Source organism: Ranitomeya variabilis, chromosome 7 (genome assembly GCF_051348905.1).
Source record: "Ranitomeya variabilis isolate aRanVar5 chromosome 7, aRanVar5.hap1, whole genome shotgun sequence".
NCBI lineage: Eukaryota > Metazoa > Chordata > Amphibia > Anura > Dendrobatidae > Ranitomeya > Ranitomeya variabilis.
In genome coordinates, this window is record NC_135238.1 from 57,336,195 (window position 1) to 57,351,407 (window position 15,213).

General features: G+C 42.6%; 1 protein-coding gene across 2 annotated transcripts in view; it reads left to right on the plus strand.

Moving 5' to 3' along the window:
- The window catches only part of SNX29 (sorting nexin 29), a 565,512-nt gene that overhangs the window by 492,200 nt on the left and 58,099 nt on the right, over positions 1-15,213 (plus strand). The window contains exon 21 of one of the 2 annotated variants that reach the window (XM_077275157.1): positions 9,663-10,572. The exons of the other annotated variant lie outside the window; for it this stretch is intronic. Coding sequence (XP_077131272.1) covers positions 9,663-9,672 — 10 coding nt within the window. The 3' untranslated portion in view covers positions 9,673-10,572. Of the gene's footprint in view, positions 1-9,662; positions 10,573-15,213 lie in introns of those variants that run through there. 2 annotated transcript variants of the gene reach the window in all.

Consider the following 15,213-nt stretch of genomic DNA (forward strand, 5'->3'; position numbering starts at 1 on the left):
ATCCCTGCAGATTTATTGCGGTTTGTTCCGCTGCGGGTTTACTCCTATACTATTGATGCTGCATATGCAGCAATATGCAGCATCAATAGTAATGTTAAAATAAAAAAAAAGTTTATATACTCACCCTCTGACGTCCCGATCTCAGCTCTGCACCCGGCGGTCCGGTTCCAAAGATGATGTGCGAGAAGGACCCTTCGTGACGTCACGGTCATGTGACCGCGACGTCACGGTCATGTGACCGCGACGTCACCGCAGGTCCTGTTCGCACAGCAACTCTGACCGGCCGGCCGCGTGCAGCGCTGAGAGGTGAGTATAACATGATTTTTTATTTTAATTCTTTTTTTTACTCACAAATATGGTTCCCAGGGCCTGGAGGAGAGTCTCCTCTCCTACACCCCGGGTACCACCCGCACATTATCCGCTTACTTCCCGCAACGTGGGCACAACCCCATGGGGGAAGTAAGCGGTTCAATGCATTCCTATGGGTGCAGAATCGCAGCGATTCTGCACAAAGAAGTGACATGCTGCGGGTTGTAAACCGCTGCGTTTCTGCACGGTTTTTCCCGCAGCATGTGCACAGCGGTTTGCGGTTTCCATAGGGTTTACATGTAAATGTAAACGCAATGGAAACTGCTGCGGACCCACAGTATCAAAATCGCGGCGGTTCCGCGGTAAAAACCGCAAAGTGTGAACATGGCCTTATACTGATGAAAATGATACCTTGGTTGATGAAGTCCGTCTTATGGTTGTTGTTTAACTCCTTTCCGACATCGGGCTTAACAGTACGCTGATGTTGGACTCCCCCTCTTTGATGCGGGCTCCAGCGCTGAGCCTTCACTTTTCCGGGCAGATGTCAGCTGATATATACAGCTGACATGTGCCCGCAATAGCCGCGAGTGGAATCGCGATCCACCCGCAGCTGTTAACCCGTTAAATGCCGCTGTCAATCTCTGACAGCGGCATTTAACTCGAGCTTCTGGCAAGTGCGCTGGAAATCCCGCCCATCGGTGACCCCGTCACGTGATCGCGGGTCACCGATGAGTTGGGATGATTATTGAACCATGCAAAAAGTAAAAAAAAAAAAGTTTTTTAAAAAATAAAAATATATATGAAAGTTCAAATCACCCCTCTTTTGCCCCATTCAAAATAAAACAATTAAAAAAAATCAAATGTCCACATGTTTGGTAGCGCCGCGTTCAAAAAATAAAAAAGTTATGGCTCTGGGATGAAAGGGAACAAAAAATGAAAATGCAAAAGCAAAAATACCTCTGGTCGTTAAGGGGTTAAGAACCGAGACAATTTATAGGTTAATATGATCTAAATTTGTAATTATGGCATTCCTGTGGATGATGCCCAAGTAGGATCCGATCCCATGTAAATCTTGTAGAAAACTTGGCACTCAAGTAAATGTTGTAATCAGATAATTTTATTGTGTGCAGGCAATCAAAAAATAAAGACGACGTTTTGGTCCTACAATGACCTTCATCAGTCAGACTCATTGCAGTGACCGGGCCTCATTTTTTAAATCTGGCCAGTGTCACTTTATGTGATAACTCAGGAACGCTTCAACAGATCCCGTTGATTCTGAGAATGTTTTTTCATGATATATTGTACTTCATGATAGTGGTAAATTTTATTTGATAGAACTTGCATTTATTTGTGAAAATATTGGAAATTTGATGAAAATTTTGAAAGTTTCACAATTTTCTAACTTTTAATTCTTATGCCCTTAAACCAGAGAGCTGTGTCACGCAAAATACTTCATAAATAACATTTCCCACATGTCTACTTTACACCAGCACAATTTTTTAAGCATAGTTTTTTTAGTTAGGAAGCTAGAAGGGTTAAAATTGATCAGCAAATTCTCATTTTTCCAAAAAAATGTACAAAACCATTTTTTTTAGGGATCACGGTGTACAATAACAAATTTTATTGTGGTACCGTGTTAGCCAGAAAAATCGATGTGAATACTTTTCTGCCCAATGATGACAGAAGTATTCTAGGAGTGATACCTTTATTGGCTAACCAGAAAATAATATGTTTGCAAGCTTTCAGAGCACAGAGGCTCCTTCCTCAGGCAAGATTACAAATAGATTAATAAGAAAAAAGCACAACATGTAAAGAATATTACAGGAGGACATTTGTTAGGGGGTGGGAAGTGTGATGAGTCCATAGATAAGCCAAGGTAATCCAATTAGGCATTTTCTTACAAATGGAGAGGCAGTGGGAAAAATGTTCTTCCTTATCTGGAGTCCTTCTGGTGGAGGTGTGAATTCTATCCATGTTGTGACTCATAAATCCAGGTGTTAAATTGAGTCCTAGTGTCAACGAATTAAACATATTCATTAGTTTGTATTCCCAAATTTTTCTTTCCCTGTGGTCCTTAAAATTACCTTTTAGTATTAAGACTTTTAAGTCTGTCATACTGTGTCCAGGTTCACAGAAATGTTTTCCCACAGGTGTGTCCATTTCATTCCTGATTGTGTGCCTGTGTAAATTCATCCTAGTTTGTAGTCTTTGCATAGTTTCCCCAATATAGATACTTCCAGGGCACTTCGTACATTGTATCATGTACACCACGTTGGAGGATGTACAAGAAAAGGAACCCACATTTGAACTGACTGACTCTACCGAGAAATCAGAGTTTGAATTTATATGTAAATTAACTGAAGAGCTATTGTTGATCTGGAGCCTCGGTCACTCCAGCTCTATTCCCTACCCAGTGTCAACGTCTCCTGCTTCACTATTGGCCTCTATGCTATGTGACTTCAGGAAATGGAGGGGCCATTCAAACTGGAGGCAGTGGTGCTGGGCGGAACCGTGGAAAATGTTTGGCTCTGGCTTTATGATGGAATGGGCAGTATAATACTGGTGAGTGATGTCACCAGCTTTGCCTACATGTTATAGTCACATAGGCTGTTTCATTTTAAAGCATAAGCAGCAGCTTAAACTCTTATTCTCCTGCCCTCTCCATTCTGCCACTAGTGGGGAAGTGGTCATTTGCTTTTTTAACCCACTATTCGAGGGATCATGGTAGCTGCTAACGGAAGTTAGTGGGATCCTGGAGAGAAAAGGCTGGTTATACCAGACAGTCATTTATTTATATACTTATTTAATAGCTTATATAGTGCCATTAATGTTCATAGTCATTGATACTGTTTAGGGGTTTAAATTGGAGGGAGAGTGGAAATAGCCCCCCAGCTGATCGAGACTTCAGGGCAGCTGCCCCAGTTGCCCTCCCTCTTTCCCAACCTTGTATTCCCCTATGACTATATCAGTATCATTGCTGAAATAAACGTAGATCAAACTTTGATACCAGCAACAGGTATAATAAATTTATTAGATGTTCATAAATACCTAACATATAAATAAAAGGCATGGACTGAGAATAGATGGGTGAATTTTTCAGCAATTTACTACAGAGGTACATTCTGTTAATGGCCATAATAACACAATATATAAATATATATTTGCTTCATCAACAAGCCAAATGGTCCGAAACAGGTTTAGTAATTTCTCCATGACATGTCAGTAGACGTTCATGTGCAAAATGATAGCGTTTAATGATACATCATTCACTGAAAATGAATCTTTACATCACTGATGGTCAATGTGAGACCTAGACCGACATATCATTATCATCTGATAGGGCATCTGTCATCTTGTCCCTGCAGGAGGAGATTCCATTAAGAGTTTTGAATAAGTAAATTTTTAGAAATGTCTATTTCAAAGTGTTCTATATTTTCATCTTTTTATCTTCATTGTTTTGAACCAGAAATGTAAAATTGCTTTAGTGTTCACTATAAAGGGATAGTCGACTTTGATCGACTTTTTATAGCTAGAATGATCTCTTTATGGTTAACTGATCACGTGGGGTTACGTTATCAAAATCTCCAGCTATGACCTGTTGCAGAATTGGGTACGATGTGTTAAGTTTCTCTGGAGCTGTGGTATTCCATCACTGAAGTCCGTAGATGAGATGTGTCTTAGGGATGTGAGTAAAGATCTCTGTACAAGCAATGGAAGATAGGATACTCGCTATCTCCTGCTCGGTCTGACCAGCTGCACGGATGGAAGGTACAGTGGACAAACTTTTAGATAGTTTATTCACCTTGACTTGACAAATGAAGATTTTCAGATATCAAGGGAAGAAGAAGAGACGAGGTAGAAGATGGAAGGTGAAGGATAGATGTAATAGGAGAATCCTCTCTCCAGCTCTGATGCATGCTTCTGCCAAGATGGCACTGACGAGAATGAATGGATGTGAGGAAATTAGATAGGAGGAAGTACAGAGAGAGAGGGGCATGATGAGAGATTACATCAGCATTACTTGAGAACATATCATAGCAATAGGCAGTAGATAGCAGCAAAGGACAACATACACTACACAACATCATAATAATTGAATTAAGAGATTATGCATAAGTCCTTGTATAGTTATAAACTCAGAAGAAGAGCTGGACAGCACATATGGAGCTGCACTGCAGGAGAAATGAAGTATTTGAGCTCTATCTGTAGCTCACAGACATGTTGAGTCCTCTTGATACATAGAAGCTATTTTTTGTAGCCATTATTGACTAATAGACACCTATTAGTACTGAAAGGGTTGTCCACCACTGAAAAAACTCTATATTTGCCTCTTATTGATGCCCCGCTCCAATGATGTTGGCACTGAGGTTCATGGTGTGAGCCATTACACTGCCTACGTTTACATAATGCAAGGATCAGCAGCCAGTAGTTGCCAGCAGCAGTTGTGTGATACAACAGTGTCATGTCACCCTCCAGGAACAGCATTACTGCAATGGTAGCACTATGGGAAGAGGTGAGCATTGTTTTTATTTTTGTTGGGTCCCTTGAAGGAAGGGTTGTCCAGTAGTTTCCAACTACTTTAATGATGCTTATCTTTTATTCACGCCATAACTTTATTTTTTAACACTAGAAGTCCCAGAAATTTCGAGCTCCCCCTGAAGTCCTGAAAGAGGGTCAAATGACCCTTAGGGTACCGTCTCACAGTGGCACTTTGGTCGCTACGACGGCACGATCCATGACGTTCCAGCGATATACATACGATCTCGCTGTGTCTGACACGCTACTGCGATCAGGAACCCCGCTGAGAATCGTACGTCGTAGCAGGTAGTTTGAAACTTTATTTCGTCGCTGGATCACCCGCTGTCATCGCTGGATCGGTGTGTGTGACACCGATCCAGCGATGTGTTCGCTTGTAACCAGGGTAAACATCGGGTTACTAAGCACAGGGCTGAGCTTAGTAACCCAATGTTTACCCTGGTTACCATTGTAAATGTAAAAAAAAAAAACACTACATACTCACCTTCTGATGTCTGTCACGTCCCTCGCAGTCAGCTTCCCGCACCGGCCGTAAAGTAAAAGCAGAGCACAGCGGTGACGTCACCGCTGTGCTGTGCTTTACGGCCGGCACTGACACAGTCAGTGCGGGAAGCTGACGGCGAGGGACGTGACAGTCACCGGAATGTGAGTATGTAGTGTTTTTGTTTTTTTTACATTTACAATGGTAACCAGGGTAAACATCGGGTTACTAAGCGCGGCCCTGCGCTTAGTAACCCGATGTTTACCCTGGTTACCCGGGGACTTCGGCATCGTTGGTCGCTGGAGAGAGCTGTCTGTGTGACAGTTCCCCAGCGACCACACAATGACTTACCAACGATCACGGCCAGGTCGTATCGCTGGTCGTGATCGTTGGTAAATCGTTTAGTGTAACGGTACCCTTAGTCCAAACTGACAACTCTGATGGCTCCAATTAGCATCCTTTCATTTGTAAATGTGGCCTGAGGAATCTGCAGGGGGCAATTGTGTTGATCCACCTCAACAAAGGTCTTGTAAGAGAGTGTAAACAAAAGAATATAAGCTGCTCCTGATTGTGTCTGCCCACCCCCCAGCTGCATTGTTAGCAAATTTGCATGCAGCCTTTTGTGCTGTGAGGGATAAATAGGTGACTGCTTCACCTATTTTGTTCACAAGAAACAAAATGCAGAGAAGGCACACCATTCAACAGGTATTGGAACTGATCCTGAGCAACAGCAATCCTTCTGACTCAGATGGAGAAGACATAGTCCTTCAACCGGATTTGGACTCTGAGCTTTCTTCAGGTTAGATTTTTCAAATTACCTATTTTTATTTCCTGACTATCTTTTTTTAGGCTAGGTTCACATTTGAGAGAATTTCAGTTCCCTGCGAATCCAGCAGGGAACTTAGAAATTTTCTCAGCCTCCGCATGTTCCCTGCATGTGGGAGAGCAGGGAACGCGGTCCTTAGCAACCCGCTGTGTTTACTGGTTACCAGCTACACAGCGGGCTGCGGGGAGTGCGATTTGCACCCCCGCACCCCCCTCCCCAGGGAACGCATCTTGAGGAGTTCTCCGTGTGGGGGGGATGCGGGGGTGCGAATCGCACTCCCCGCAGCCCGCTGTGTAGCTGGTATCCAGTAAATACAGCGGGTTGCTAGGGACCGCGTTCCCTGCTCTCCCGCATGCGGGGAACATGCGAAGGCTGAGAAAATTTCTAAGTTCCCTGCTGGATTCGCAGGGATCTGAAATTGTCTCAAATGTAAGCCTAGCCTTTAGAACCAAAACAAAATGTTAATTTGAAATTATTTATCTTGCAAATGAGGAGACTGCTCCTCTACCAAAAAAGAGAGCTCGGTTGGCGAGTGAGCCGACAGAGACCGCAAAAGATGGCACAGTGTGGAGTGAAGTACAAGTGGGGAAATGTCTCCATTTCACCCCAATAGAACCGTACCCTACAGATGGAGAGCCATGTGCTAAGGCCAGACGAAGTGCCAGTAATCGCCTTCAGAGCTTCCTCTGTTTTATCACTCTTGACATGCTTCGTAGCATTGAAGAATGGACTACTCAACATGCACGTCACACGGAGCAGGTGGATTGGTTCATGGGTCTCCCGGAACTAATGGCATTTATTTCAGTCATTATTTTGCTGGGGTGACCAAGGTTCCATCACTACGTGACAGCTGGTCAGTAAGCCTGGCAAACCCAAGGATCATTGCAACTATGACCCGAAACCACTTCCAAGACATCATGCAACACCTACGCTTTGATGACATGTTCACACGCAGTGAGCGAGTGGAGACCGATAAGTTTGCTGCAATCTCCGATGTGTGGAGATCGTTTGTCACCAACTGCATCGCATCCTACAACCCTGGTTGACACATCACTATTGATGAACAGCTTTTCCCGTCAAAGACTCGCTGCTGGTTTCTGCAATACAGTGCAACAAAACCACGCAAGTTTGGCATCAAGTTTTGGGTGGCTTGCGACTTGAAATCAAAGTACATCTGTAATGTCCTCCCATATCTTGGCAAGGACCCCAGTCGTCCCAGCGGGGAGAGATGTAGTGATGAGGCTGATGGAACCATTCATGGACAAGGGCAGAACTGTAACCACGGACAATTTCTTTACATCATTGTCACTTGCAAAACGACTGCTTAGCTGGAAAACCACTCTCCTCGGCACAGTCAACAAGAGTCGCCGGGAAATTCCTCAATCCGCTAGACAGATGGACTGCACTGAATTCACCACTCAGGTGTTTTCAACCACTGGTGCCACACTGACAGTGTATGCACCCAAACGAAAGAAGGCCGTCTACATTCTCAGCAGCATGCACAGCGTGGTTGAGACTAAGGATACCAACAAAAGGAAGCCAAACACGGTCACACAATACAACCACATAAAGTGCGGTGTGGATGTAATGGACCAAATGGTGCAGGAGTACAGCGTGCATGCAGGAACATGGAGATGGTCAGTCGCCGTGTTCTACAACATGATTGACATGGCAGCACGGAATGCTCATGTTCTTTATCAGGCATGCACTGGGGTGCAGGAGAGACAGGTGGACTTCCTGGTTGAGCTTTCAAAAGAGTTAAGTGGCTCTCATGTTACTGAAAAGAAGGCACGCAAGGAGAAACTCCTTCGGCAACAACCTTCCACACCCAGCCCTGACAAAAGGGCGAAGTGTCAGGTTAACCATCGATGCACGAACAATTGTGCAACTGAGAGATGTGTTGACTGCTACAAATACACGTGTGGCAAACGTACCAGGGACATAAACAGGCAGTGCCAGGTATGTTCCGACAGTGCAGACAGACTGCTGAGTGAGTGCTGAAATGCTAGTCACACAAGAAGGACATGCCACTCACACACAAACATGCAGCCCCCCACTGCAGCCTATTGTAAATATGTGTGGAATTGTTTTATTCCTTGTACTTTTTTAATTATTTTTATAACAAAAATAAAAGGCATGGAAACAAATAACAGTTGTTCTTTTGTATATTTTTCACACTGAAATGTCAGTCCTCTTGTGCGATTTTCGCACGATTTATTTTCGCTAGTGTGCTTGAGGCCTTAGACACAAATGCTTCTGGTCATTACTCACAGCTGTACCTTGCTCTAAAATTTCTAATTCTCTATTTAAAATATTTAAAAAATGATTCATTGTTTCAGTGCTTTTTTGCTCAAATAAAACTAAACTAAACACAATATGTATAGTCTTTATATTATCAAATACAATAAACTGAATAGAACTAACTAGAAACTAAATGGCTAAACTCAATGGAAAACAACAACCTCCTGTGGTGCGGCAGTAATGGCCTTAATTACAGAACAAAAGACGGTGATTAGAGGATGTCAGCTAAAATCCTTCAGGTCCTTCAACCTGTCTCTGGGTTCCAAAGGTAGAGATGTTAAATGACCCCTTTCTGGGACTTCTAGTGTTAAATGGATTTTCTAATCCAGACAACCTTGTTTACGATTTCTTGCCTAATAACTCAGAAGACTGGGACTATATTTGTGTTTTTGCCAGCAAGATGTTCAGACATAAAGTCTTGAGTAGTCGGTGTGCTGGAGTCAGAGGTGTCTGATTCATTAAGATGTGTGTCACAAAAGTGGTGCCTCCATGCTCCTCGACACAAATCACGCAGGTCATCCTGTCACACCGAACCCCCCACAAAGTCGCTCAATTTTGAAAGTTTGAGAGCTATTGCATTCCCAAAGTACAAATTTGACTTTCAGAATTGAGAGCAGGGTAGAGAGTCTAAGGAATAGCTCTACTCTTCACCCTGAACCCATTCAAGGAGTTCTGGAGACTACTGGTCGACTGGTCTCAGTCCCAGAATAGTCAGTAGTTGGCGATAGAAGCACTGTTGAAGCATTAGCATGATTACTAGGCGAGCAGTCGATAAATAACTTCCCAGGAGAGTAGACTGGAGTATAGTAATTAATAGAGTAAATGGTCAAAGCCTGGAGCTGGCGAAGAGTTAACCAGGTAAGTGGGAGGAATTTCTAAAAGCGAGGCCAAAAACAAACAGGAGTTAGGAAGAATCACAATGCACAGGAACAGGAGCTGGGTCAAAGGGGAAATAACACAATTTGCAGGGAAGGCAACAGACCGATATAAGTAGGCAACCAGGCCCGAGGTCATCATTGGGGCCAGTTGCTTCATCAACCCATTGCCACTGACTGTTCTGCGGAAGACAGCTGCAGTCACTCACTGGGATTTATAGCAGGAGCTGGGCGAAGTTTCAGCTCTGTTCAGACTAGCATCATAGATTCTGAGTTTACAGAAAAAGGACAGAGAGGGAAAATTTTGACCATCCATTGTTTTCTTTTTTTGCAGAATTGAATAGCGCAGCACAGTACGCTATTGAGACCATCAAAAGCTACAGAAAACTGGCAGAAAATAACTATGTGAACAATACTTAACATGGAAAAATGTCACATCAATTACTATGCATGGAAGCATAGAAAGGTCTAGCAGTCAGAAAAATCCGGCTAAAGGTCCGACTTTATCAGGGGACGTATCAGTGCAACAAAAAGATGCTTACGCTTTGAGTTTCCTTATCCTTTTCTTATGCTTTACCAGTTTGGGGTGTGAAAAATAAGCAGCCCACAACTTGGACCTTAGTAAAGAGGGAAAAAAACCAATGTGCAGCCATATAGATATGGAATATGACTATAAGGGCTATACATACCGGTATGTCTTGCACACTTCGATCACATAGTAATGAAGACACATTGATACGTGAGGCCCAGTGTATCTAGCATTGATGTGCTCTCCTGACCTTTCTTTGTACCAATTTTAGTTATAGAGTCAAATCTTTGTCTACTTACTAAATGAATTACTTTGCCACCGATCGTTCATTCAGTTTATAGTAATGTAGTTTAACTAGCAGAAGACCTAGAGATCCCACAATCGACATGATGAAATATAGGTGAGTTAAGTGCACCGTCCAGAAATCAATAGCTGCTGCAGCATAGTGAAGGTTATGTATTACTTAATTGAACATACTATTGCAAGTAGTTAAGGTAGCTTGTTTCTCTTGCCCATAAAAAGTACTGAGTTACTGGAAGGATAGCATGTATACATTGGAGCCTCTACGTAATGTAACTTTCTTCAGATATATGTACTATACGATTTGTGTCGGCTGCACACAATTGCCGAGTACTTCATTTCCTCATCAGACTAATGTAATTAATGGCTATAATGCAAAAATAATACAGTAAATAAATTTGCCTTTGTAATTGACTGAAATATGCGAATATCTCTTCACCATATGATAGATTGTCATTGTAAAGCTGGTGGATGTGGACCCACTGTGCCACGGTCCAGAATTACCCTGGAGAAGCATGACTAGGTGTTTACTGGGTCTTCACTAGGGCCTCTGATGGTGAGGATATGATGGACTGCCAGTAGACAGAAGGTATTACTCCAGGGCAGTCCCCGGGACTATAGCAGCTGTTCGGAAGGTCAGAGGCATGGGTACGCCAGATATGCTACAGGAGGACAAATATGTGGTCTAATAATCAAAGGTCAGAGCAGGCAGCACAGGTTCGATACATGTAGTCGAGGTCAGGAGCAGAGAGGTCATTCAGGCGGGTTAGCAAGCCAGGTCCTTAATGGGAAGAATATGGTGGAATGCATAAATTAGGTGCCAAGAACCAACGTTTGAGAGGAGCTGCCTAATATAGAGCATGCTGGCATGTGGTACACCGGGGAGCCTAATCTCTGCAGGACACAGCAGGGTTAAATTCCTGCAGAGACCGGCCATGCCCCCCTAAGGCCAAATGGAAGCAACATGCTGTTGCAGCAGCGCAGAAGAGTGCTGCAAGAGGCAAAATTCAGCAAGCCAACCTGACTCGTGGAGAAGCCGCATGGTGACCATGGTGAGTAGGGCGTTGTTGAGGAGGCATTTGATGTACCGCCGTGACAGTTATTTACTTTATTAATTTTCACAAAACATAGAAAATATGAATTGAAAAAAGGATATATCTCTAGAGAGACCCAAGAATAACTTTTTAAGGCTATGTGCACACAGAGCTTTTATAGAGTTTTTGGAGCAAAAACTCTCCAAATCTCAAAAAACCTGGAGATTCTCTTTTAAAAACTGGTGAAAAAGATTTTGTGAGCACAAACCTCAAGAAGTACTTCTTAAAATGAACATAATGCACAGCATTGTCAAAAGGACTACCAACTGTCAACCTACCTGCTTCTTAAAAATGCAAGTCCAGAATTTATACTTCTTTTATGGAGTTTAGCAAACTGAAAGGAAACCCGTTGGAAGTTTTATGCTGCCCAAACTAGGGAGAGCATGAATCGGAGCCTGGATGCACAATTACCGCCAGGTAACTAAATTTTTCTCTTAAACACTGGGGCATTTTCCAGAAGGTATCATTTGGAGAGCCAGCCAGGATTCTTAGGCAGAGAAGAGACTGGTTTGGCGTTAACCTCACCTGGCCTGCACCGTTCTAGTTGATTAAGAGGTGCCTCCTTATTTACGCACATTGGGAGTCAATCAAGTAGAGTGGTGCAGGGAGAAGCCCACTGGAGGTGGTGCTGGACTTTTCTCAACTATTCTGAGGTACCTGGCCAGATCGTTAAACTATGGACCCAATTCATTAAGATATTTACACCAGAATTTTGCTGCAAAACACCTTAAAAATTGACCAAATTTTGCAACTTGTGGCATTTTAATACCACAGCATTGGAGCATGGGTGGGATAAAGCATGGCTAAGGCACCACGTCTAATTCATGAACATTGATGCCACGTCAGTGGCGTAATTTTGCCAGAAATTCATTCCACTCATTGGGAGACACGATCAACACTTGGCAGAAGCACATGGAACTTATAAAATGGCCCTAATTCATTAAGAGGCACATGCATCTTACTCATGCACTCCCTATTATTAAGACAGGTGTGTACAATGAATTGGGTCTGGAGCGCAGGATTTCAGAGAACAACATATATGGCTGCTATCGTGCTTCCAGGAACTGATTCATACGGCTTGTGAGTTTGGGCGACTGACAGGTTCCTATGAACAATTGGTGAAACATACACCCCTCCAATACTTTACCTGCTGCTGACTTACACCAGGGTAATGGGCCAGTATATAGCATAATCTTGTGGCATACCAATATGCCTGGTATATGAAATCTAAAACTAGACATAAATTCCCTCTATATTTCAATATAAGATCATTTATTGTCTCTTCTATCAGTTGGCCCCATCTTGACATTCCCAGAGAATGTAGCATAAATGTCTGATAGATTTGGGTCTTAAGCCTGGATCGACAACTAGTTTTCTCCCTATTTTGCCTAGTGAGGTGGATTGTGGATGCTTCATCCATGTAGAAAATAAACGAGGAGAGAATTGTTCGTATGTGATGCTCTATCCATTCACTACTATGGAAATCACAGGCCAAGCACCGTTGCTCAACTGAACCTATATGGAGAGAGCTGCCCACATATGCAACCATTTATCCTCCTCCGGTATGCAGTACCGAAAGACTGCTTTACCAGGTGTGGACCTCTTTTCTGAAGAAAAATGTGACTCCCAGTGGTGGAACCTTTATGTATTTCACACTGGGCAGTGTAGGAACATGCCTTATTCACCGGGAGAATGGAAACACCCATTTGTCAGTTGGTTTATGCAGGAGCAGAGTTCAATGGAACAATGTTCCAGAATGATTAGTTATTGCTTATTATTACAGATGAGTGAATTTGTTCGTCTTTACTTTCTTAATTGTTCAGGTTTGGGGTTTATTAAACTTTTGGATTCAATGACAGCAGTGGAGTTTGGTCAATAATAAAATGAACCATCGAAACTACAAATTGCCTAATAATTCTACACACAGTGTAGTATATGGACATAATAATACTTAGTGTACATGAGTGCAACATTATGCACAATGTAAAGATATGGCAACAACAGATCGGTCATCAGGTTGCTGACAGTTTCAACATAATGTGTGTGAGAGGCTTCAAATAAGAAGCTGAAATGTCACAATTTTCTTTGTGAATACACTCCACTTTTTATATACCGTATATGTTTATACTGTATATATGTATATGTGTGTATGTTTTTATATATATACATATATATATATATATATATATATATACAGTACAGACCAAAAGTTTGGACACACCTTCTCATTTAAAGATTTTTCTGTATTTTCATGACTATGAAAATTGTACATATAGTATATAAGGGGCTCTCACTGTGTAAATGCAAAGTGGTGCTCTGAACCACCGTGTCTTTGTGCGACGCAGAAAAGGTGAACGGATGGACTCTACATGCCTGGTTCCCACCGTGAAGCATGGAGGAGGAGGTGTGATGGTGTGGGGGTGCTTTGCTGGTGACACTGTTGGGGATTTATTTAAAATTGAAGGCATACTGAACCAGCATGGCTACCACAGCATCTTGCAGCGGCATGCTATTCCATCCGGTTTGCGTTTAGTTGGACCATCATTTATTTTTCAACAGGACAATGACCCCAAACACACCTCCAGGCTGTGTAAGGGTTATTTGACCAAGAAGGAGAGTGATGGGGTGCTACACCGGATGACCTGACCTCCACAGTCACCAGACCTGAACCCAATCGAGATGGTTTGGGGTGAGCTGGACCGCAGAGTGAAGGCAAAAGGGCCAGCAAGTGCTAAGCATCTCTGGGAACTCCTTCAAGACTGTTGGAAAACCATTCCCGGTAACTACCTCTTGCAGCTCATCAAGAGAATGCCAAGAGTGTGCAAAGCAGTCATCAAAGCAAAAGGTGGCTACTTTGAAGAACCTAGAATATAATGCATAATTTCAGGTGTTTCACACTTTTTTGTTAAGTATATAATTCCACATGTGTTAATTCATAGTTTTGATGCCTTCGGTGTGAATGTACAATTTTCATAGTCATGAAAGTACAGAAAAATCTTTAAATGAGAAGGGGTGTCCAAACTTTTGGTCTGTACTGTATATACATATATGTATATACATATACTGTGTGTGTATATATTTATATATATATATATATATATATATATATATGTGTGTTTATGTATATAATGCATATATTTGTGTGTGTGTATATATACACCGTGTGCAGAATTATTAGGCACGTTGTATTTTGATCACCTGATACTTTTTATACATGTTGTCCTACTCCAAGCTGTTCAGGCTTGAGAGACAACTACCAATTAAGTAAATCAGGTGATGTGCATCTCTGTAGTGAGGAGGAGTGTTGTCTAATGACATCAAAACCCTATATAAGGTGTGCTTAATTATTAGGCAACTTCCTTTCCTTTGGGAAAATGGATCAGAAGAGAGATTTGACGGGCTCTGAAAAGTCCAAAATTGTGAGATGTCTTGCAGAGGGATGCAGCAGTCTTGAAATTGCCAAACTTTTGAAGCGTTATCACCGAAGAATCAAGCGTTTCATGGCAAATAGCCAACAGGGTCGCAAGAAGCGTGTTGGGCAAAAAAGGTGCAAAATAACTGCCCATGAATTGAGGAAAATCAAGCGTGAAGCTGCCAAGATGCCATTTGCCACCAGTTTTGTCATATTTCAGAGATGCAACGTTACTGGAGTAACAAAAAGCACAAGGTGTGCGATACAAAGGGACATGGCCAAGGTAAGGAAGGCTGAAAAACGACCACCTTTGAACAAAAAAACATAAGATAAAACGTGAAGACTGGGCCAAGAAATATCTTAAGACTGACTTTTCAAAGGTTTTATGGACTGATGAAATGAGAGTGACTCTTGATGGGCCAGATGGATGGGCCAGAGGCAGGATCAGTAAAGAGCAGAGAGCTCTACTCTGACTCAGACGCCAGCAAGGTGGAGGTGGGGTACTGGTATGGGCTGGTATCATCAAAGATAAACTTGTGGGACCTTTTCG